This window comes from Amblyraja radiata, chromosome 32 (assembly GCF_010909765.2).
Source record: "Amblyraja radiata isolate CabotCenter1 chromosome 32, sAmbRad1.1.pri, whole genome shotgun sequence".
NCBI classification, from domain to species: domain Eukaryota; kingdom Metazoa; phylum Chordata; class Chondrichthyes; order Rajiformes; family Rajidae; genus Amblyraja; species Amblyraja radiata.
Window position 1 is genome coordinate 17,250,739 of NC_045987.1, and position 26,339 is coordinate 17,277,077.

At 39.7% G+C, this 26,339-nt stretch overlaps 1 protein-coding gene across 7 annotated transcripts in view; it reads right to left on the bottom strand.

Annotated features, from left to right (window-relative positions):
* Nucleotides 1-26,339, bottom strand: part of ehmt1 (euchromatic histone lysine methyltransferase 1) — a 93,944-nt gene that overhangs the window by 39,278 nt on the left and 28,327 nt on the right. For 6 of the 7 annotated variants that reach the window (XM_033049246.1, XM_033049248.1, XM_033049245.1 and 3 more), the window contains exons 2-11: nt 22,117-22,201; nt 20,718-21,334; nt 8,532-8,697; nt 7,975-8,102; nt 5,778-5,999; nt 4,961-5,050; nt 3,584-3,701; nt 2,161-2,268; nt 1,794-1,939; nt 158-301 (exon numbers count right to left, since the gene is read on the bottom strand). In XM_033049246.1, the coding sequence (XP_032905137.1) occupies nt 158-301; nt 1,794-1,939; nt 2,161-2,268; nt 3,584-3,701; nt 4,961-5,050; nt 5,778-5,999; nt 7,975-8,102; nt 8,532-8,697; nt 20,718-21,334; nt 22,117-22,201 (1,824 nt within the window). The remainder of the gene's footprint in view (nt 1-157; nt 302-1,793; nt 1,940-2,160; nt 2,269-3,583; nt 3,702-4,960; nt 5,051-5,777; nt 6,000-7,974; nt 8,103-8,531; nt 8,698-20,717; nt 21,335-22,116; nt 22,202-26,339) is intronic. The other variant, XM_033049252.1, reaches the window with a different exon arrangement.

A 26,339-nucleotide genomic window follows, 5' to 3' on the forward strand; every position in this document is an offset into this window, starting at 1 on the left:
TGAAAAAAAAACAAGCTGTTCCACCCACCACAAGTTAATTCTGCAAATCCAATATTAAAAACATATTTTTTGGTTTTAAAGCCATATACAAAACAAAATCAGACGTGTTTTAGTCATGCTATCTGTACCTATCTGCTTTGAGGCTTCTTATACTCACAGCTGTGCAAAAATATCCACATCCCGGGCAACACTGATGTTTCACCATTCGGGATCTATGGTCTTCACATAATACCATTAACTGCACCTTGTTGGAAGGTCGCATCATTTCTTGCTTGATGACTGTATTAATGCAGCTATTTAACTGGAAGAAACATTTATTCAGTCAGATGTTGATTTGCAAAGTGAACTTTAAATTGATTACCAATGAACCTGCAGCATTGCATTACATGCAAATAAACAGATTGGGTATTACGAGAGGTGCCAACTTTCAGGTGAAACGTTTGACCAAGGCACCTTCTGCCTTGTTAGGCAGGAGTAAAAGATCAAGGCATTATTCTGAATAAGAGCTTTAGCGTTGCCCAAAGATACAGCATGAATCCAGGCCCTTCGGCCCACCCCAGTCTGAGCCAACCTTCATACACCCATTTATACTAATCCCATTCTTATCTTTCCCATGTTCCCATCAACTATTCCCACATTTGACCACTCACAGTAGGAACAATTTACAGCGGCCAATTAGCCAACCAACAAGTATTTCGGATGTGGGTTGAAACCAGAGCCCGTAGAGGAAATTCCCATGGTCAGAAGGAGAGCATGTCAATTCTACTCTGCACTGAACCCTGCTGTCTGTAACAGCAGCTCTACCAGCCGCAGCACACTGCCATCCTAATCACCATCCAGCTCCACAATCTCCTGGCCAATATTTACCTCAGCTAACCATCACAATGACACCATTTGAGGAATTTGTATATGAGCTCAAAAATGTAACGCTCATAAGCTCAAATTCTAAGTTTTATGGTAGGTGTTTGTGAATTCAAATTAAAGGGTGGAGTAAAAATGTATCTTCTTTAAAAGCCCCCAAAGATCTTTCGTCATCAACTCTCTGGACAGAGAATGACACAACATTTATTTCATATCCCAATCATTTAAATTGAGTCTTTGGGGTGAGCTAAATACAGGTATATAATCGGGTAAACTCTGAGTGTCTCCATTTGCTCTGTGCATTGTTCACCTTATTATTTATAAGTAGTACCCAATGCAGGGAACATTTAGCAAGCCATTTTCAAATGAAAATGGTTTTAAGTATAGGTGTTAATTGTGGCCTTGTGTATACAAAAGATTCATCTTATGTTTTTATGCAGAGTTAAATGATGTTTTAAAAATGTCAATAGAACTGTGTCTTCCACGTGTGCAAGTCTACAGAAGAAACACATTTATTTTCAAGTAACATATCTCACTAGATCATTCAGAATTTCTTTAAGCTGAACTAAAGTTGCCACCGGGTGCCCATGAACTGCATATTTCTAGAAGATGGATATATTAATGTTAAATCTATGGCACTATCTCACACATGTCAATAATGACATTTTCATTGTAATTTTACTGAAGATAATTTATCTACCATCATTAGTCATGCAATACACTCATAACAATCTATCTGCTAATTTAAACCACTTAAGGCCATTCGGAATACAAGTAGAATTAGGCCATTTGGCCCATCAAGTCTACTCCGCCATTCAATCATGGCTGATCTATCTCTCCCTCCAACACCATTCTCCTGCCTTCTCCTCATAACCTCGGACACCTGCACTAATCAAGGAACCTGCCGAACGAAACTTTACCAAGATCCTTACCTCTTCATCTATATTCTCAGTGGCCATACACTTATTGGTAGCCAGCTTAACCATTTCTCGGCCTTTTGATGTTTCCATCCGACAGCTACAAAGAGGCACCTCCTGGAGCTTATCTAGTTCCACTGAGTCAGAGCTTTGGGAAATACCTGCATTGAGAAACAAATAGTGAAATAGCCACATTAGTTAAGCAAACTTAACTTCAACTAAGACATTAGCAAAAGTGCTCAGACGGATCCTGCAAAGTTCAGGGTGAATAGAAGTTCCAAATGTTTTCACCTAACACTAAATTAATTCTTACATCTGAGCTGCATATTCAGAAATAAATTCTAGTACACAAATATTCTTACATGTGTCTTAACACCTTTACCTGTAAATTGTGATGAAAACAGACTGCCTGCAGGCAGATCCAATGCGTCACAGGGGATCTCGGTATACTCATTATTATCTGTCAACGTTAGGGTCTCTGTGTCAGCACCTGTAAATAATTAAATCTACAATGAAAAGATTATTGAAGCAAGGTAACCGAACAATTGCTCACACATGTCAGCTAATTCAGACAGAATCCTTGCTTTGTGAGAATTATAAGCCACTAAATATTTGATCACCTGGATGCTGAGAACTATATTGTGCACTCTATATCGTCCAGTTCTGTGTTATCCAATTATAATGCATCCAGAATTCTCATGCAACCAGCAAAAATTTCAAAAAATATTAAGCCATTTCATAAAATGTTCAGAGGATATTATTTCAAGAGTTAGGTTTAGGTTTATTAATGTCACATGTACCAAAGGTACAGTGAAAAACTTAATCTTGCATGCTATTCTAAAAGATCAGATATACCATACATTGATACAATCAGTATGAACTCAAGTACAATAGGAAGAGTACTGAAGAAGATGAACAGTGCAGAACTTGGTTCTCAGCATTGTAGCGCACCTGGTCCTCAGCCAAAGGCCAATATCCTCAAAGGGGTAGAGGTGGATCAAACAGTACCCTAGTTTATGGAAGGACCATTCAAGAGCCTTTTAATTGAGTTACTGTTCATGAATCTGGCAATTTCAAGCTTCTGTACCTTCTTCTCGACAGGAGCACGGAGGAGAATAACCAGGATGAGATAAATCTTTAATTATGTTGGATGTTTTTCTGACACAGCAAGAAATGTAGATGGAGTCAATAGTGGGAAGCCTGGACTGTGTGATGGACTGGGCTCCATTTGTGTCTCCTTTTCACCTCTAGCCTTTGTCATTTACTTCTTCCATATGGCAATCAAACCCACCCCTTCCCACTTCGCCTTTATCTATCTATCAATTGCCAGGCTCTGTAACACCCCCATCTCTCTTTCCAGGTTTCTCCCCCTTAAGGGCCTGTCCTACTGTGCGAGGTAATTCAAGAGTTCTCCCCCGTTTCGAGCTTGTGTAATGTACGTAGCGGGTACGTAGGAGCTCGTGGATGTCACGTAGCGGCTTTTATGAATAACGGTAGGTACTCAGGAAATCCAGTAAATTCGTGACGTTCTTTCAACACTGTGAAAAATGTCCACAAGTAAAAAATACTCGTGATGAAAAAAATTGTTACTTTTTACCCGTACGAGCCCCTACGTACCCGCTACGTACATTACACTAGCTCGAATCAGGGGAGAACTCGGGAGAACTCTTGAATTACCTCGTACAATGGGACAGGCCCTTTACTCCCATCAGTCCCGACCCGAAATGTCATCTGTCCAATACCTCCACAGAGGCCTGACCCACTGAATTCCTCCAGCAAGGTGTTTTGTTTTTTATTATCATTACCATTTTTATTGCTTGTTTTTGGTCGGTTCTTCCGTCTTCGTTTCCTGGTTGGTGTAATCCATGGGCTGTCATTCTTTCCTGTTTTCTTCCACTTCCTTTTCAAACTTGATTCTGAACTCTGAATAGTCAACATATACGGTTTAAAATTATTTACTGCAACAAATTAAGTAGTTCTAATCCACCCTTCTATGTGCAGCCATTTCAATTTAGTTTAGTTTTTTAGTGTAGTTCAGAGACACATCGCGGAAACAGGCCCTTTGGCTCACCGTGCCGCACCGACCATCGATCCCCATACACTAACACTACCTTACACGCACTAGGGACAAGGTTACATTTATATCAAGCCAATTAACGTAGAAACCTGTACACCTTTGGAGTGTGTGAGGAAATTGAAGACCTCTGTGAAAACCCACGCAGGTCATAGGGAGAACGTACAGACTATGAACACCCATGAACAAAAATACTGACGTTCAGTTCTGTACAAGAACTATCAACCTTATGTTTGTTACATTGCAAAGGAGCTAAACATACTCTCCAGAGATTTCCCCCAACTAGTCACACTACTAAAAGCAGTTCACTCACTACCTAATCCTGGTTTGCCTGCAAAATCAAACACAAATATACCAAACCAGACATCTTTTTGTTCCACATTTCTTAAGGGAATAGGCATAGATTCAAAGGTAGACACAAAATGATGGAGTTACTCAGCGGGACAGGCATCATCTCTGGAGAGAAGGAATGTTTCGGGTCGAGATTCACTTGACCACTGGCCTTGCCCACCATACTGAGCTTAATTGTCTTGCCAATCAAAAAGACTACCACTCCTCAGTAACACTGAGACATACAAGACTCTGAGAAGGTCTTGAAATGAGTACGGTTATTAATTAAACATCGGTTGAAAGGTAACAAAATCTTTTTTTGCCGCTGAATTCTTTATTCTATCGAACATTTCGAATCTAAGAACAAGAATCACACTCAGCAAATGTCCCAATTTGTTCTTACAGAATGGATGCATAATCACAACTAATTTTAGTTCCCACAAATTAGTGGGATGTGGTCAGATAAGATGTAAATTTTTAAAGCTAACTCAACCTACCCACTTCATGATGCAATACTCTTATCTGACCCAACTGGGAATATGCAGCAAGCTTACTTCCGAGAACGTTCCACCTAACAGGTGCCCATGTGTATCCCGCAGGCATCTGGAAACCCAAAAGACTGAGAGACAAGGAGAATTACAAAATATAGGAATAGATTTTAGGATCTCTTGGTAGTGACAAATAATTCAAAATGATATCTAGATAAAGACACCCAGGTACAAAATATCCTCCAAGTCATATATCTATTGTGCATACACCTCCAGAACAAATGACTCACCACATCAGATTCAAAGTCATCATCATCGTCCTCCAGGTCATCAGAATCTTGATCCTCTTCAGGATCATATTCTTCTTGCTGAAAGTTAGCCTGTGCAAAGAGAAATACAATTTCTACAGGAACCTTTAATTTTATGTCAGTAAATTTAAGTATCTTGAGCCACCCCCAAAAAAAAAGAATCCAGATAAACAATGATAACATTATTTTTGGGTTTTAAAGGAAAGCAAACAGACAAATAGGACAGATACATTCACAAATCACAAATTAATTTGTCAAATTTTAGCACAAGGTAGAACATGCTAGTGGAACTAAGATTTGTAAAAGGGACTTCCGATAAGCATATGGATTTCTAAATAAGAAAACAGGAATTACTAAAAGGGTGTTTAAGAAGGAACTGCAGATGCTGGAAAATCAAAGGTAGACAAAAGTGCTGGAGAAACTCAGCGCGTGAGGCAGCATCTAAGGAGCGAAGGAAATAGGCAACGTTTCGGGCCGAAACCCTTCCTCAGACTGATGTCAAAAACTACTAAAAGGGTGTTTTTGTTTTGTTTTGTTTTATGCAGTATTCTGATTGCTGTGTCACCTACTACAGGTAGTTTTCTATTCTGGCCTTTGGTTGTTAGTTATTCAATTATGGACATCAAACCCAGAAGTTAAAAATCAACAGCATTTCTTATTCCTAAACTGCAAATGTTCCACAATTCAAACATTCTAAATTTGATATTGCACAAAGAAATCGTCAAGTATTCACTTAACCAGGACTTAACCAGGCTCTAAAAATGTGGAAATTAACTGGTAAACCACACAAAGTACACACTTTCTTTGGAAGCTCCATCTTGCGAATGTGATCAAGCCTTCCAAAGTCCATGGATAACTCTGAATCTGGTTGATCTGTAATATTGTACTTTTCTTCCTCCTCCTCCTCCTCCTCCTCCTCGTCCTCCTCCTCTTCATCTTCCTCAGATTCCACACTTTGAGTTGGATCAATATTTTCTCCATTTACATTCTGATTGACACCATTGGAGGAGTCATTTCGTTCCTTTAATACATAAGAAAAAGATGGATCACAACCCCAATTCAAATATATAAAAACAGACAAACACATTGCATTGATCTGGAATAGTAAACCTTTTAAAGCCCAAGTACCCAATTAAAGCACTCCGATTCATCACATTCGCTTCTCATTTTCTTGAATGAACATGGCCTGTACCTTTAGCCTTCAGTCAATATCATTACTAGCTTGCACCTTGTTACACATTTCATTTAAAAATCATATTTTGGTAATACATTCAGTGACCAGTTTAAACTACATCCAAAAATTGCAACAGTGATTTCTAGACATTGTTTTCCACTTCAGATAACCTGCTTCAAAGAAAACTATATTATTTTTGTTCCAGCTGTCATATACTTTTCATTTTATTTCAAAAGCATCCAATTAATCACGTTGATATGCAACCTTCCAACATAGCACAGCACCCTCTGGTGCAGCGAATGCCTCACTACAAATCTTTGAAAGAATTTCAAGTCTGATCAATGAATAACTTTTTACCTGTAAAGATTCCAAATTCTAGAAGTGATTCCAAGCCAGGGATTGCAATTAAAACAATATTATGGCATTCATGATCAAAATGAAGGCCAGGAGTAAATTGATCAGATTCAATCTGGCTTATTATAGCAAACATTGGGGGGGGGGGGGGGGGAGAAATACTTTTCTTTTTTGTTTACATCATTCTAGATTACTTCTTTCAGAGAGATCTGCAGGTTTTACATAAAAGAGGGAGATGAATAGGTGTTATATTTTTATTTTAAGAAATGATTGTGGAAAATGGTCCTTACTCATTGAGATGGGAGAGGAACGGGAAGGGTAAATCAACAATTTTACGAACTGCCTCTCATGCTCCGTAATGCAAAATTCAAAACAAATTAAATAATGGGAAATAAAGTATCAATTATGCTGGGGATTTAATAAAACCAAACATTTTTTAAAAAGCAAAAAATACTGCAAATGTTGGTAAAGCCAAATAAAAACAGGTCATTGGAAATGATCGTCGCTTCAGCAGAGAAAAGCAAAAGTAACTGTTGTCAATTGCTTTCCATCTATAGTGAGGGAAAGGATAAAAGGGAAGGCTTCTGAAAGACAGAAAACCTACTTTGCTGTATCACCCCTTTGCCATCAAAATTCTCCTACAGTTTATCCAATTACATCACTTCCCCTGAAGCCTGTTTGCTCATAACTTGTATAACGTGTTTATTGGACTAAAAATTACCTCTGCCTTCAGACGGGTATGACCTGACAACTGCATCAAATATTTACTTTTTTTTTAATTTGAGAAATTCCAAATTTGCTTCAAAGATACAAAGATGGGTTAAGTTAAGGAAATATCTCTTCTATGTGGTCATGTGTCTTAAGTTGAAGTTTTACCTTCAATGGTACAATCTGAACATCTTGAATCAAATGAGGCATTTGCCCCATAAGTAAATTATATGAAAAATACTAATACCATAAATCATTTATAATTAAGAATGGGTGAAAAAAAATTTACTCTGAATTTGCGAACAGTATATTGTAAAAACCAACATGTTTTTTAAAGACCTACCAATCAGATGGTTTTTTTTTTTATTGCAACATAAACTCTTCAGATCTAACAAGATCTTCCATTATACTGAAAGCAACTTCTTCCTCAATTTAAGACAAATTAACATTAACAAAAATAAATGGTGCTGTGTTTTAAGTGAAGTTGCAGAGTGCAGTTTTGTCAAGCAAAATTGAACCCCACAACCATTTTAAGAAGAACAAAGGATGATCTTGGTGGAACTTTGCCCAACCATTACCAATACACTCATTGGACATTGGAATTTGTTCTAAAATGGACAACAAATTTAAAAAATCTAAACAAAGCAAAAGACAGAATTTGAAAATATAACCCTATCCTTAACTACTCTGTAACATGTTTTTCTGAAGTGGAAATGGAAAACAAATTCTGTGTGGAAGGTTTACACTTTTCACGACCCACCTGCATGTCGGATGCAGACTGTGACATGTTCTGAAACATTTCAAGTACGGTGCGCTGTTTTAGCAGTTTGGTCTTCTTCTTAGGAGCCAGGCTATATGTTCCCATTTTTCTTTTCTTCTTCCTAGCCACTGTCAAAGTTTTAATTATTTTGAATATTTAATAAGAAATGTATGCTCTGCATGGGTATGGCTTTCCATTCATGTTTATGTGCCATTTATCTCTATTATAATTATACATTGAGACATATACTTAAACTGGAAATCTCTGCACTCTCTGAATACACACATCAATTTTCAGTATTTAGGTTTTAAATCAAAATATAAGCTAAAATAAGATACTATATCTATTTAAAACATTTCTGCCATTGCATAACATTTTAATGTAGTATTGTCAGGATTTAAAAAAAATTTCTACAGGATATCTACCTCAAAACTACAGCTTTAAAATATTTACTGTTAATTATTTTGTTAAATTATAATATCTGCATTACTTGAATGCTACAATGAATGCATATTTGAATAAAACTTACTGTATTCCAGTTCAGTTTCTCTTATTACCTGACTGTGGTTTACTAGTGGCTGCATTGTTCTGATTCTGAGGTAGTATCTGTTTCTGTGGTGATGTAGGTTGTGGTGATGGTGATGATGGTGATGAAGGAGGTGGTGGTTTTTTCCCACATTCTAGACTATTTACACCTTCTTCCTTTGGGTCTTTGTTTGGTGGCTTTAAAAAGGTAGAGGTACAAAATTAATGCCTTCTAACACTGTGGTTTGCAATGTACCATTCCACATACAATAATAAATAGAATGATCCTCAGCTCAATCTGTTGCACATTGTATGAAATATAAACTGAATCAAAACTCACTCCCATCAAGAAAATTTAAAATTAGTGCTTGATCAAAAATGATTCTCTCAAAGCTTGCACTACAGTTTACTCACAAGGTTTTGAAATAGGACAAGTTTCAGCTGCTAAAACTGAAGTAATGCAAAAATATTATGATATCCTCGTTTGTGGTAGCCCACTAATAAAAAGCTACCTTAAGGGGATGTCCCACTATGGCGACCTAATCTGCGAGTTTAGAAGAGTTTGCCCTCGACTCAAACTCGCAGCATGGTCGACACGGTCCTAGGAAGTCCTATGAGGTCACTGGAACTCTACTCCATGCTCGAGGGAAGTTCCCGCATAATCGCGGCTGTGGAAAATTTTTCAGCATGTGGAAATTTTTTCCACGAGTACAAATTGGTCGGCATGGTTCTTTTTAACTCGTAGTGCAGTGGAGTGGGGTCGCTATGTAGTTACAGGTAGTCGAGGGCAACCATAGGCAATCTCCTTCGCTGACCGGGCATTTTAATTGGCTCATTGGAGTTTTCAGGACCAAGGAAAACCGACCGGGAGGTTAAATGCCCGCTAAACTTTTTTAAACGCTGTCTGACTTCTTAAAAGTGTCTCCATTCCTTCTTCCCCGCGCTCCCCAAAGGACGTACCGTATACTGTGCAGCCGTCTTTTACCTTCCTCTTCATCGCAGGTGTGAATTTCATACAGCGCTCCCCCGCTTTCCCTGGCCCCCGCCATTGCAGGTGTGTGCGCTTGTGTGCGTGTGTGCGACCATCGCTGACGGTCGATCCAGCTCGAGGTTTTTCAGGCGAGTGCCCTCGAGCTTAAAGGTCGAAGACACTCTTCTGAACTCGCGGATTAGGTCGCTACAGTGGGACAGCCCCTTAAGGGTGTGATAGACTTGCGATGATGGAAAAGATTGTAAGTATGAGCAATTTATTGGTATTGAAATTAACAATATTATGTCTGAACAGTAGTTTTCCGATAAGGGTGAAGTCTATTGAAACTAAAAGTATACTAATATTCTAAAATACCCTGAATCTATATTACTAAAAGTCTCATCTTGACCACTTCCTGTTTGCACTGCATACTGATTTTAGAAAAAAACGCTGCCACTTATGGCTGTGATTTTTGGCCATCTCATCTGCTGTGCAGGACAAGAGGATTTTTCCCATCAATGAAAAATAAAAGACTTATTAATGTATAAAAAATGTTGAGATTCTCTCTCCTGTCAATCACGCCATGAAGGCCATGCCCCTTCCAGTGAGGGGGGGGGGGACTATAAAACCCGGAAGTGTTGATGTGCCTCAGTCAGTCTCTGCAAGATGGGGGAGCGAGAGGGTCATGTCTCTCAGTCTGAGCTGTGAATAACACTGAACACATGTCTACTAAACTGTGAGTGTCCTTAATGTGGTTTGATAATGTAGTTTGAAAATGTAGTTTGAAAATGTACTTTGAAAATGTAGTTTGAAAATGTAGTTTGAAAATGCAGTTTGAAAACGCAGTTTGAAAATGCAAAAGTGTTGGTTGTGTTGAAAATGCTAAAGTGTTGGTTGCTGCCTGCTGAGGGGGGGGGGGGGACTTTAAAACCCGGAAGAGTGGGTGTAGCTGAGTCTCTGCAAGATGGGGGAGGGAGAGATCATGACTCTGTCTTTGGTGGCCTTGCACCCTGCTTGAAATGGTATGAAACTGCATTTAAATTTGGTGGCCTTGCACCCTGCTTGAAGTGGCATGAAACTGCACTTGAATTTGGTGGCCTTGCACCCTGCTTGAAGTAGCATGAAGCTGCACTTGAATTCGGTGGCATTGCACCCTGCTTGAAGTGGCATGAAACTGCACTTGAATTTGGTGGCCTTGCACCCTGCTTGAAGTGGCACGAAACTGCACTTGAATTTGGTGGCCTTGCACCCTGCTTGAAGTGGCACTAAACTGCACTTTAATTTGGTGGCTTTGCACCCTGCTTGAAGTGGCACGAAACGGCACTTTAATTTGGTGGCCTTGCACCCTGCTTGAAGTGGCAGGAAACTGCACTTGAATTTGGTGGACTTGCACCCTGCTTGAAGCGGTATGAAACTGCACTTGAATTTGGCGGCCTTGCACCCTGCTTAAAATGGAATTTCAAGGAATAGCCGTGAGTCAACTGCCAGCCCACCAGCCGTGAGTGAGTGAGCTGCCAGCACACCAGGCTTGGGTGACTGAGCCGCCAGCCCAAGAATCCATTCGGCCCACAATGTCCATACTAGCCCTCTGGAAACCAGTCCCTTCAGCCCACAACACCCATACTAGCGCTCCAGAAAGCCCCCCCCCCCCCCCCCCCCCCCCCCCCGCCCACCCACTGGCCACCAGAATTGGTGGAGAGGTGGAATATTGTGTTGGGGGACTAGCCCTCCCGTGTGAAGCTGGGACCCAACGGGTCCCACTTAGTCTAGTACAGGTGCACAACCTTTTATCCGGAGTTCCGGAAACTGAAAAGCTCCGAAAACCGGACATTTTTTCCAGGATGTCGTCTGCACACCAAAGCTCGCGTTTGGCGCCAAACTTGACCCGAAACGACTCACGGTCAACCCAGGTCTGTACTACTGTAGCGGCTGCCTCCTCCCCGGAGACCGGGGAGACACTTAAACATCTGTAAATCATTGCTTAAATGTTAGTCAGTTAGTTTGGAGGGCTTTTATGTGAAGGGGGGGTCCCCTACCTGGTTGGAGATGGGGCAATGCCTTACCGGGTCGCCGTGCAGTAAGCTCCGGAGCGCTGTGGCCGCCGACTCCCAACTCCCAACAGCGCGGCCCATGGCCCGCGGCCGGACGCCCACAGCCCTAGCTCCGCGATGTTGTGTGTCGGCGGCCACAGCGCTCCGGAGCTTACCGCACGGCGACCCGGTAAGGCATTGCCCGCTCCCCGCTGGTATCCGAGTGCTGCTTCGCTGCCGACTCCCAACATCGCGGAGCTGGGGCTGCGGGCGTCCGGCCGCGGGCGGCGCTGGATTTGGAGCGCCGCGCAGCCAGGGGTAGAGTTGCCGGGGTCGGAGCTCCAACCGGCGCCGCCCGCGGCCGGACGCCCGCAGCCCCCAGCTCCGCAATGTTGGGGGTCGGCGGCCACAGCGCTCCGGAGCTTACTGCACGGCGACCCGGTAAGGCATTGCACGCTCCCCGCCTCTCCGACCAGGTAGGGGACTAAGAATTAAAGTTTCCCCCTTCACCCCCCCCCCACCACATAAAATCCCTCCAAACTAACTGACTAACATTTAAGCAATGATTTACAATGATTCCCCGGTCTCCGGGGGGGGAGGCAGCCGCTCCAGACTTTTCAAGCCGCCCGCGCTACCTACCTAATCTACGCTAAAAATCTTCCATTCGGAAATCCGAAAAATTCCGAAATCCGAGAAGTGTCTGGTCCCAAGGCTTTCGGATAAAATGTTGTGCACCTGTATATCCTAAAAGTAGTGTAGAGCACTGATACCAATGTAAATTAAACAATAAAGCAAAAGTAAAACACTGTAGAAACTGAAATCTGAAGTGGAAAAATATGTAAATGTTGAGCAGATCAGACAAAATCTGTGGAGAGAAACGTCTGGGAGAGATAGTTCTGATGTTAAGTCCATTTTCGATTTTTATTACTAATTTCGAGTGTCAACAGTATATTCAAAATGGGTACATTGGATTGAAATGGTTGTTACCTTCTGACAATTTCCAAGTAAAACAATCTAACTTTCTTTAAAGTTGATCGTCCAAAGGGAATCAATCGTTTATTTCAACCCACAACCATCACTTGTCACATGAATTGATTAAACAGCTTATGCAGGAAATCACAAAATCTAAAACCTGCAGCACAGGCCACCTAAGAGCTATTCAAACTGATTACACTTTCCAACATTCAGTCTATGTGGGTGCATATGGTCTCCCAGAATGTCACATGCTCATGCAGATAATCCTTTAAATGCAAGTTTCCATTTTTCACCAGCAAGTTCCAGACCTCCAATTCCCCAGGGAAAATCTGAGGAGTTTTTGGGCAGGTACAGTACAGCACAGCCCTTTGGCCCACAATGTCTATGCCGAACATGATGCTAAAATAAACTAATCTCATCTGCTGCACATGATCCATATCCCTCAATTCCCTGCATACCCATGTGCCTATCTGAATGCCACTAAAATATTTGCCTCCATCATCACCCCCAGCAACTCGCTCCAAGCACTCATCACCCTATGTGTAAAAATAAACTTGCCCAGCACATCTCCTTAAAACTTGCCTCTCTCACCTGAAAGCAAAGCCCAGTAGTGTTTGATATTTTCACCCTGGCTGATGCTGATTGTCTACTTAGTCTATGACTCATAATTTGATATACTTCTATCAGATCTCCCCTCAACCTTCAGCATTCCATAGAAAACAATCCAAGTCCTTCCAATCTCTCCTTATATCTAATACCCTCTAATCCAGTCATTCTGGCAAATCTCTTCTGCACCCTCTCTAAAGCCTCCACACCATTCCTATAACGGGCAACCAGAATTGCATGCAATACTCAAATTTGCCTAACCAGGGTCCTATAAAGTTGCATCATGACTTTATGATTCTTATACTCCATGCCCCACCCACCCAACACCTCACGCTTGCTCAGATTAAAGTCCATCTGCCATTTCTGTAGCTGATCGATATCCTGCTGTATACCTTGACAGCCTTCCTCACAGTCCAAAACTCTAGCAATCTGTGTTGTCTGCAATAACCCACCTATATTTACATCTAAGTAATTTATATATTTCTGGACCTCCAATCTTCCACCACAACCCTCTGTCTTTTATCAGTATGCCACTTTTGAATCAATAGAATTAAGTCATTGTTAATCCTGTGTATATTAACCTTTTGGATCAGGCTACCATGAGGGACTTTATCAAATGCCTTACTAAAATCCATGTAGACAACATCCATCACCCTACCCTCATCGATCACTTTCGTCATCTCTTCAAAAAATTTGATCACGTTAGTTAGATATGCCCTGTCACATACAAAGCCATGACTCTCCCAATTAGTCCATTCTCTTCCAAATCCTATTCTGAAGAATCATCTCCAAAAGCTTCCCTACCACTGACATGAGGCTCACCAGCCTATCATTCCCTGGATTGTACTTTCCTTCTTAAACAAAGGAACAACATTAGCGACTCTCCAATCCTCTGGGACCATGGCAGTGGCTAGAGAAGATGAAGATCTTCATCAAGGCAAAACCTCTCTTCTCTTAATAACCCAAGATAGATCCCATCAGGCATTGGTGATTTTTTTCACCTTATGGCCCTTCAAATGTCCACAACACCACCTCATTCTTAATCTCAAACTGCCCTTGCATAATAGTATTCTCCACTTATCTCACTGTTCTCCATGTCATTCTCATTGGTGAATGCAGACGCAAAGTCCTTGTTTAGTGCCTTGCCTACATACTCTGGCACCTAGCACAAATTCCCTCCTTTATCCTTTAGGGTGGTGTACTGACTACTAAAGAAGATTGGGCAAGATTCCTCTATGCCACATCATTTTGATTTCATCATGATATCCCCCATCAATTAATAACTTCAATTATCAGACAGGCACTTGTGATTTCAATTATAATCACAGAGCTGTTTCAAAGTGCATTTGTCTCCAAGCTACAGAGTTGTGCAATATAGGAAAGGCATCAATATAGGAAAGGCATCAAACTCCAGTGAAGCAGACACAATCTTTCAAGACAATGTTTCAAAACAGTTATCAATTAAATCAGTTGGTCAATTTTATTCTGAGAAATTGTCAATGTGGCTATGGTATTGTGGCCAGCAAGAAGCAGCAATTCTGTCATGTCAAATTGGATTTTTAGTAAGTTTGGTAACAGAGCACACAATGAATGCACTGGAGCTCAATGATATGGAACCAGCTGATCTTACAAGTCAAAGTTATTCCAACAGAATCAGGGTCTTCTGCCAAATCTGTGCCAGACAGCAAGCATCCATTTATAATAATCTTATACTAATCCCATGTTATTCTCCAACATTCTCATCAAAGCCCCTAGATTCTACCATTCAATTACACAATAGAGGCAATTTACAGAGGTCAATTAATTTAACAACCAACATGTCGGGGTGGAAGATTGTAACCTTCACTGTTTTGACGGATGCAATCAACCCGGCGTGCACAATCAAATAAGATCAAATAGAACAAGTTTTCCTCCAACTTTAGGCTGTGCACGCCATACGCAAGAAGAAGACGACCCACATGTCTTTGGGATATGGAAGAAAATCAGAGCACCAGGAGGAAATAATGGAGTCCAAGGGAGAAAGTGACAGAACTCCCATACTGACAGAAACCGAGGTCAGGATTGAGGCCAGATCACTGGCAGCAGCCACCATGCCACTTGTTGGCACTGACAACAAAGGTATTTTCCCAGAGAATTACCTGTGTAGTTGCATTTTTCAGTTAACAGAATGATTTAGTGACTGGAAATTATCCAAATGCATGTTATTGAATTGACGTCTCCACCATTCATAGAGGGTCCACTTTTAATCTCATTTTCGACAAATGCAATTTTATTACAATTTAGAACAGGATTATGATAATGACAGCCTAATTATTAGATCAAATTGCAATTTTATATATTTCCAACTTAATGGTCAAGCTTGTTTCTTTCAGGAAACTAAATTATTTGCTCAAATATCTCCAATGAGACCCCTTCATTCATATCAAAATGCATTGCAACTCATCTTTAGCACAAGCTAATACAACAATGATTTTTGTAAAATTGCAGAAACTGACATTTTGTGACAGACATGAATGCCCTTTGTGATATCATGAAACTATCGACACAAAGCACATTAGTTAAACAATTACAACAATGCAAGACAGTGAACTAAACTCTTTGCTCACATAAATGAATTAGGTTTAAATCCAGCCCAGAGGGATAAACTAAAAGTCTTATGTATTTGAAGGCCCTACTTGAACATTCATTAGATTTAAGATTCACTAGTACCTGGATTGAATTACATTGCATGCTGATCTCAGATACCCCGCTGTTGACACAGGACATCCAAACCAAAAATATTTCATTATCGATCATTCTCTTTGTTTTTCTTGATGAATACAAATACTATCTCACTCACACATACGAGACACAGACATACTATACACCTGAAAGACAATTTCCACTAATGCACAAATATAGATAATCATTTGTAAATTACATTTGGCAAATGTATGATGATAGGATCTAAATTAGTACTGGAACATCACACAAATCCCACATAAAACATCCCAACCAGCATCTGCCACAGTTTAGTTTGGGAAGAAATAATAATAGATACAAAACCCTTAACACACGTGTGTGTGCGTGTGCGTGTGTGTGTGTGTGTGTGTGTGTGTGTGTGTGTGCGCGTGCATATATACATTTAAAAAGTTTATATTGTCGACTCAGAAGTCATGCCCAAGTAGTATTAACATTTTCCCTGAAAACATCAACATCAATAGAAAAACACAAGAAAGTGTTCTAGTAATGGCAACACAAATTCATAGCAACAAGAAAATGTTTTGTCTTATTACTTTTGTAAAGAAATTCTTATTTCCATATTTATTAAATAAATTATTTAAGCATTATTGTGGGAAATATTTTCATTCCAGTCACATTTTACAACAGGACCACTTAAAATGACAATAAAAATGGAAAATTTGGTTTAATGTTAGTTAAATCAACTATATTAGTATCTACTATTCATTGCACCATGTTTAGGAGTCACCAATTGAAATGCTAACCCGGTTCTCTCTTTAAATACTACCTGGCATGCTGAGCATTCCCACGTTTAGTCTTTTCCCCCAGAGTAGGGTAGTCTAAAACTAGAGGGCAAAGGTTTAATATACAGGGGGAAAGATTTACCAGATTCAGATTAATTTTCATTGCACCTGCAGTATGTAACATTCTTTGTTTGCATGAAGCCCAGAGAATAAACAGAATGCATGGTAATAATTAAAAACAAAACTAAATACAATGAGTGCAAAACCACAGGATGGTACAAAGATTGTAGTACAATCTGAAATAGTGCAAAAAATACAAAGCACGTTGTTAATAGGAAGAGTTGTGGCAGCACCTTCGAGAAGCGGGTGTGAAAGAAGTGATTGGTTTAGGCATCTGATAGCAGTGGGAAAAGGAGCTGTTCTCGTCTGGACGTTTCGGTTTTCAAGCTCCTGTAAATGGGCAGGGAAGCAACACATCATGAAAATGGACTGGATGGAAGGAAATAACGAGCCTTTGATGGATTGGGTTGTGTTCGCCACTCTCTGAAGGTTCAGGCAGTCTAGAGCAAAGCAGTTGCTATCTGTCCCAAGATCCATCTCATCAAAATACCTCGTACAGTGAGTCTTTAGAATCCTTGTGGATATGCCAAATCTTCTCAGATGCCTAAGAGTGTAAATACGCTGATTTACGCATCAATGTGGGGAGACCAGGTTAGATTGTTCGTGATATAGATGCCGAGAAGATGTTGACCATCTCTACAGCTGCGATCTAACTTCTACTTCCTTAAGTCAATAACCTACTGTTATGTCTTTCTGGCATTAAGGGCTAGGCTGTTTTTCTGACACTGACATAAGGTTACTGATCACTTTTCTGTATTCCCCCTCATCTTTTCTGTTGATCTGGCTGATAACAATGGTATTAACGCTGAATGTAAACATCAAGTTCTTGGCCACAGCAACATGGGTCTACAGGGAGTAGAGTAGTGGACGGAGCAAACAACCATGAGGAACATCAGTGATGAGGCTTAGGATGGAGGAAATGTTATGATCAATTCTAACCGACTGAGGTCCATTGGTCAGGAACTCAAGAAGTTGCAGATGGAAGCCCAGGGCCAAGGTTGAGGAATTTAAAGATGAGCTTATTTGTTATCAAGGTGTTGTCTGCTGAACTGTAGTCAATGACATAGCTGTTCTTATTGTCAAAGTGATTCAGAGCTCAATGTAGTGCAATAGAGACAGTGTTCATTTATATTAAAACCTACCTTAAGCTTTCTTTCACTTAATTTACTTCACATGTTCTTCCTATCATTATTAGCAGCATGATTTAAAAATTCCCAGTCTTAGTTCAATTTGAAATTATACAGCACCTCTCATTGCCTCAAGTTGTTCCTGAGCACTTTAAAGGCAATACGATAAACATCAAGTATTTAATGTAGACCTCTTTTCAAACCAGTTTCTGCAGCATTTTTGTCTATCTTCGATTTTCCGGCATCTGCAGTTCGTTCTTAAACATCAAGTATTTAATGTTTGGAAACAGAGCAAGCAACATTGCAGAGAGTGAGAAATTCCCAAATGATAAATTTTGGTGCTGTTGCATGATAAATAAACTCCCCTGCTCCTTTTACAGAGACACCTTGGAAGTGTTTACCACCAACCTATTCTTGGTGCACCAATTAATGGGAAACATTTAAAATAAATATTTTTTTCACAGATCTCTCCACATAACCCCAGTTTAGGGCCGAATACAACTTGAATTCAGTTCTCATATATTTACCAAACTCTGGAAAATGTCTTGTTTGACATCGAAATTACATGAATTTGCAATCAAGCTGTTTTCTTTCTCAGCACAAGCTGCTGATCAGCATCTTCCCAAACATTTGCAAACTCACATTCAGATAGCGGACTGCACACAGATTCACCAGTGATTTCAGTAGTTTGTGTGTGAAGTTATATGGGAATTTAAACCCTCTCGTGCAAGGCAGCAATTTATTTGCATGTCCTCCAACCTGAATTACTGTGTAATCTTCACCACAATGGGAAAATCAAAAAAGGATTAAATGATTATTTGATATTCACTTCCATTCTGTTTGTGAATGCAATCCGGGTTGCAAATTCGTTCCACACCACGCCATTCACATTAATATAAAGTCAGGAAACAGCACTATCTTTCCATCAGCAATGAACCGATCTTCATTGCAGATCTCATTTTATTTCTGGCTGAGAATGGGGGTTGGTCTTTTTGTATTTTTGAAGATTACAGAAAGGATATTGATATAAGAGAATGGATGTGAAGAGTAATTTATAAAAGTACTATAGAATGAATAATTATAACCAAAAAGAGGAACATGCCGTTTTTCTGGAAAAAGTAGAAAACAGGAATGTCCAAATAAAGGTCTTAAATCTCATTTCATGGAATTGTTACAGCATGCAAGGAAGCCATACCCTCTTGTAAATCCGACCAGATTAATATGCAAACAATCCAGTCAGAATCTTTCTACTGACCTGCTCTATCTGCACAGCTCTGCAAATTCTTTACCCTATTCACTTTGGAATGCAGCAGTTGAAACTGTCTTTATCATACCTCCAGCAATGCATTCCAGACCCTAATCCAATCATGTAAATTTCTCCTTGTTTCAGTTCTGGTTCTTTTGCCTTTTACCTGCATTCCATGTCCCCTAGTTCCTGACTATTCTGCCAATGGAACAGTTTTGTTTATTGATAACTCCACAACTATAGTACCTCTATCAGATGCCGTAACAACCATCCCTGTGCCAAGGAGGAAATCTCCAGCTTCTCCAGTCTATACGTTTCATTAAAATCCTTCATCACTGGCACCATTTGAGACTTTCTAAAGCTTTTAATTCTTTCCTGGAGTGTTGTACCCCAAATTGGAAACAACCCCAATTGTGGCCAAACTAATGTTTCCATAAAGGTTAATTGTGACTTCCTTACTTTTGCACTCTAGGTCTCCATTTATGAAGTACAAGATCTGTTTTTTTCAACCAGTTTCTCAGCCTGCCCCGCCATTTTCAAATGGTCACAGGTCACTCTTGAATACACCTAACAAGTTCTGCCACATACAAGTCTTTTGTGCTGAGCAAGTACCAATTAATATTGGATAACCTGAAGTCGTCCACAACGACAATTCTCTTGCTTTTGCATCTTTTCATAATATCTACATATCTGTTCCTATTTCTCCCACTGGCTAATGAGAGTGATATAGTATAATCCCATTAGACTGATTGCACATTGTGTATTTTTTAACTCTACCCATATTGCTCAGTGGACAAACCCTCGAGTGAGTCCTCTGAGTGCCGCCGTGACATTTTTCCTGATTAACAAAGCAACTCCTCCACCTCTTTTACCTTCCTCTTTATCTTGTCTGAAACACCAAAATCCTGGAACTCTCAGGTACGTGCACTGGAGAGGTTTAGAAGGATATGGGCCAAAAACAAAAAGGTGGGACTAATGTAGATGGGGCATGTTGGTCAGTGTGAGCAAGTTGGACCAAAGGTCCTGTGTCCACGCTGTATGATGCTATGACTATAAAGGGGATCCAAGACACTATTATTTTACCCACTTATCTGGAACTTGCTGTCAGAGGAAGTGGTGTTGTCAAACACAATCATTATGTTTAGGAAATATTTAAACTGGCATAGAAAGTTACAGATCTAATGTACGTACATAGGATTAGAATGAATTGCAGGAGGTTTAGTATGGATGTTTTGGGCAAAAAGACCCATTTCTGGGCAGAACAATTTTGACTCTAAGCATCTCAAACATGTTCACTTTTTTCCACCCCAAACAGTACTAATCCAAATAACCTATCAACATTCTTCACACACCAGCTCTGTCAGCATTTGATTTAGATTACAAGGGCAGCCAATTTATGAAGGCTCATAGCAGGAGTTAAAAAATTATTAGAATTATATCAAGGTGAATCTAACTGAAGATTCTGTGGCTTTTGACAATGTATATACATAATGCATATTTAATACATTATGCATCTTCCATTGCAAAACCAATTGTTAATTATTTTCTATAAAAATAAATAATTCCTTACATTCCTCATCGATCCTTATCCGAGTAATTCAAGCAGCCTATTTCAAATGAGATAATTTGTGCAAAAAATTATAACCAGTACAAATACCTTTTGAAGATTAAGCTTCTTACCTGATTCGGGTTGAGTTTAGGCAGAGTCTTCCTTGCTCGATGAACCTTGACCTCAGTATTGAGGCCCTGTGAAAGTTTTTTAGCCTGAGATGTGTTTTCTTCGAGGTTTTCTTCTCCTGATTTGGCTGATGCCAGAGTAAGCGATTTCATGGCTTGATTTTGCAGAACTTCGGCAGCTAATGCTGTACTTATGTTTTTTACCATGTTAATTCCTCTAGCTTTGCTGGGAGATGAAGGAAGTGTTTTGGCAGCATGACTGAATACGGGAGGAGGCCCAGTCTGTACTTGCGATAAGGGTTTACTATTTAAAACAAATCCATTACTTCCGGTCACAGATGTTCGTGTCAAATCATCTGAATTCATATGATTACTTGCTTTAACTGTCTTATTGTCTTCTCCTAGTATTCCATTTTCATTTATCTGTTTCAGTTCGTTTAAATCCTGCAATGCTGTTTTCACAATGTCCTGAGTGTTTTTAATTGACATTTGATGATTCATTGTTGAAGATGCTTCTTCACTCTCTCCACAAGAACCATTGGTTTCACCATCTGCAAACATCTCACAAGTTTCCCGTGGGGTCTCTGTGACACTCAAATTAGCAGCTGTGAGGTCACTTCCTGTAGAAAACATCACAACAGCGTCAATATTTCCCAAGTACATAATAAAAGTAAATGATCATCAACAAAAAATAAAGGAAATCTGAAGTATGTTGACTGAGTATGCATGCTACAAGATTCTCATTGTGTCTTTATCTCACCATACTTATGCATATGACAATAATAAACTCGACTATTATTAAATTAATTGTACTTTGGCATGAAAACCACTCTATCCTGAACAAAGATTTTTTTTACACTAAACAAGCACGAGAGAAAGAGGGAACAGAGCATTCTGCGAATAGATTGAGAAAAGAAAGGATGGGAGAACCCAGAGGAAAGAAGGTGCCAGTTTAGACTAACTGGGCCGAATAGTCGCTTTCTCTGTCGTATATCCTATGTAATTTATTATGCTTATTACGTCACAATGAGTTTGGGAATGTACAAAGAGTGTTCTACAATAATATGTGACAAATAATTTCACAGACCCCTCAAGACAGTAAAACCCACTGATTGGCAACAAGACAGTATTTGTACAACCACATTTTTAATATATTCACCATGTACAATATGTAACCCTATTAAGAGAAAAAAGGTTATCACACAATAACTTTTGAAGACTGTCAAATTCACAAAAAATGTAAAGTACATATGTAGATTCTATAAATGTAAATCTATAGTTAGAAATCTAAAACTTGTTTCATTTTTTTTAAACTGCATTACATTTGTTAACTATCAGAGTGCTCATACAAAACATTTAAAAATAAGCAAAGCCACACAGCTGAGCTTGCACTTTTGTTCACCTTTGTCTTCCGTAGTGGATGATTCCTTTGCTACTTCCCGTTTCCCGTCTTCTATGGCTGTGTCTGCCCCAGTCATGCCTACAGACTGAAATACAAATGGAAATGGAAGAGTGTATAAATTTACTTGCAGATTGTAGACTCAGTTTTTAAATAGATTGAAGTGACAGATTTTTTATTCTATGTAATATTATTATATTTAGATCAAGTACATACTTCCAATTTGTAGAAACTAACATGTATTTCTTGAACAAAAAAAGACACAAAGTGCTGGTGTAAATCAGCAGGTCAGCCAGCATCTCTGGAGAACATGGATATGTGATATTTCGGGTCAAGACCTTCCCTCAGACTTCAGACTTGTTTCTACGTGCGTTTCTTGAAGTTTTGCCAAATGAGTTTCGTATCAGCTATTCAACTTGCTTATGATATCATTTCTTTCAATTATCAGGCATGCAGACAGAAGAAAATACCATCTACTGTTTACACTTTCCCAGACTTCAAATACTTTGTCTCGGTGAGTGTCTTTAACAAATTAAATCATAAATAAGGGAAAAAAATTGGCAGGAAATCATAACACCTGGAGTACATGGATGCGTTACGAACATATCTCTATATCCATGAAATACATATTTTCTGCAGATCAGCATTGTTGAACTGCATAATTGATTGATTGATTGACTGATACAGCATGGAAGCAGGCCCTTTTGGCCCAGTGCCGACCATCGATCACCCGTAGAAGCTTCAGGATTGAGGAGGATGCAAAAGAGGGGAAGTTGCATTGCTGTTTACACCTCCCCAAATTACAAATACTTTCCACTAAACTTTAGCTAGGTGAATGGGTTACACAGGAGAGCATCACAACAGAAATAGAGAGGACATCATGAAGGGATTGTCCAAGAAGGCTATAATGCCCCTGTCCCACTTAGGAAACCTGAACGGAAACCTCTGGAGACTTTGCGCCCCACCCAAGGTTTCCATGAGGTTCCCGGAGGTTTTTGTCAGTCTCCCTACCTGCTTCCACTATCTGCAACCTCCGGCAAACACCTGCAACCTCCGGGAACCGCACGGAAACCTTGGGTGGGGCGCAAAGTCTCCAGAGGTTTCCGTTCAGGTTTCCTAAGTGGGACAGGGGCATACCTACCAAAGTATTTTTCAAACCCACAGACACTCACACCCTCCTACACACCACGAGCCACCACCCAAAACACACCTTCAGGGGTATCGTTAAGTCACAACTGACCCGCTTCCGCCGTATATGTACTAGGGAGGAGGACTTCAATCAGGCCACAAGCACCCTCTTCACCGCCCTCAGACAGAGGGGTTATAAATGTATTAAACTCAGGAATGAGAGGGTCAATCATTTTGCTGCTGTTATACAATAGGCCTCGCAATAATATGCAGGAATTAGAGGAACAGACTTTGTAGTTAAATTACCCGAGCATGAGTGTGAGGAGTTTAAGCTTTCTGAATATAAACTGGGATGGCCTTTGTGCAAGTGGCTTAGATTTGTTAAGTGCATTGAACAACGTTTTTGGAGACAAAATATAGCGTCCTACAAGAGATGAGGGTAGTACTCCACCAGGACAAGATCTATGCCAGAATGCTCTGCGATATGAGGGATGAGATTGCTGATGTCCAGATGAAGATTATTGCATCTTCATTAACAGGCATGGCACCAAAACACCAGACGATAGTCAATGCTGTTCCTTTACTTAAGGGTAGCATGGATAAGCCAAGTAATTGCAGGCTCGTGTGCCTTACATTAATAGCTGGACCAATTTTGGAGAAAATTCTAAGGGAGAAGATATATGTTCATTTGAAAAGACAGAGACCGATTAGGAAGAATGAGCATGATTTTGTTTTGGCTACCATGCAAAAATCTTCATCAGCAATCTCATCGTGTAGGAAGCAACGGCGGATGCTGGTTCAAACCAAAGATAGACACAAAAAGCTGGAGTAATTCAGTGGGTCAAAAGGGTCCCGACCCGAAACATCACCCATTCCTTTCTCCAGAGATGCTGTCTTACCCACTGAGTTACACAGCTTTTTGTGTCTATCTTCACCAATCTCATCCTTTGTTTCTCAGAGCATTCATTGAGTATATCCTGCTCTCTTCAATCTTACAGATCATTTTCCAATCATATCCACATCCCTGGATTCCTCCAATACACAGGAACCTTTGATCTCTGTTTTGAGAAGAGCCCATTAGAGTAGAGTTTTCCAAAGATCCAAACCATCTAAGTGAACAATGTCATCCCATTTCATCTTAAATATCCTATTTCTACTCAGGCAGAGAAAACATTCTCTACATATAAAGGTTAGAATCATACTAATTATGACTGCAAAACATTACCTAATTGGTATTAATCACAGCAAGTCAAGTTTTTTTTTTAAATTCCGTTAAGTAATTATTTTTCTTCAATTTAGAAAGCAGAATCATGCGAATTAAAATTTCAACAGGTTTGGAAGAATTAACCTTTGTAATTTTCATGCCCTGCTTCAGTTATTCAAAATGTTTTAAAAGATATTAAACATATCCATTATGGGAATTACTGAATAATCAGCTCAATGTAAGCAATTTTCAGCCCTGCTCCAAAAATGTATATTAAAAATTTTAAGCTAGGAATCTGTAACATTACATCAGTGAAAAAAATACATTTCATAATGTAATATTCTAAGGAGCAACTCAAAAGAAATTGTGGGTAAATGTTTGCATGGCATCTTTGAAGAAGGGTCCGTCCATATTGCATGGGGACTAGAAACTCTTGACAAAGGTTTCTCACTTCACAGTTGTTCCCATTAAAATGTCAATGATCATTCTTCAATGCACACAATGAAGGAAGAAAACCCAGTTATTTATCCTTGAGCACAATAAAAAATGTAGCAACGTAATTAAATCCAATGCACAAGTATTATTCTATAAACTGACAGTACAAAAACAGTTACATGAATCAAATTCAACTTTGAATCCAACGTGACAAACATTTTTAACCTAGTTATTTAATCTAATAATAACTATTTTAACCAAGATAACTTTCCTAATTAGCAAAGTACAATCCCTAGAATATCAAAGCAGCAAATCAAAGATTAACACCATGAAAGAATCCCTCAAGTACTTTCAGGCTGTGTTAGCTCCACATACTTCTAATTATTTCCTTCCGACCAGTAATGAACCCTTAAAAACCACATTGCTTAGACTGCTCGTCAAATAAAACCGTGAGACGGTTATGTGACGGCATTTCATCTTAAAACATTTCCTTCATCAGCCTTTTATGAGTGCCTCAAGCTGTGGTATACACACTATACAGACTATCATGCAATAAAACCATTGCAGTTACGTCACAATCTATCGTTAGCACTAGAGAAAACTGGTATATGTAGTTCTCAACAATGCACACTGCAATCAAACTAGGTGAAGGTAATAATGGCTACCACACTGACATGCTTAAAGTCAACTGGATACTGTAACTCCAGCCAAGTTGCCAAACCACTCAAAATATTTGTAACTGACCCAATAAGTATGCCCAAGTGCCCATTACATTGCACTATATTCCAGAATAGAAATCATAAGGAACGTTGTTTATGAAGAACAGCGGATTATTCTATGCCCAACATTTAATTAAGAATCAAGCATCAAAATTAACCCATAGACAGCTTTACAACCTGATGTACAAGTTAATGTGGCATCTTGAAAACATAAGGGTTGAACAGGCTTATTTTTTGTGTGACTTGAAATGAACACAATTAATTATAAAGTGCCTTGGATGTTAGTTTTTTTTAAACTCAATTTCTGATATCAAATGTGCTCACATCCACTCAATAGAACACTACTGAAAAAATGCTCCCGTGACATTTCTGTTAGAAAAGGGAAACGTATGGTGAATTTAGCATGACATCCAAAATGGGTTCCCAACATGATAACTACCAGAGGTAGACAAAAATGCTGGAGAAAGTCAGCGGGTGAGGCAGCATCTATGGAGTGAAGGAAATAGGCAACGTTTTGGGCCAAAACCTTTCTTCAGACTGATGTGAGGGGGGGTGGGGGCGGGAAGAAGAAAGGAAGAGGTGGAGCCAGTGGGCTGAGGGAGAGCGGAGAAGGGAAGGAGAAAGTGAGGACTACTTAAAATTAGAGAAGTCAATGTTCATACCACTGGGGTGCAAACTGCCCACATGAAATACGAGGTGCTGCTCCTCCAATTTACAGTGGTCCTCACTCTGGCCATGGA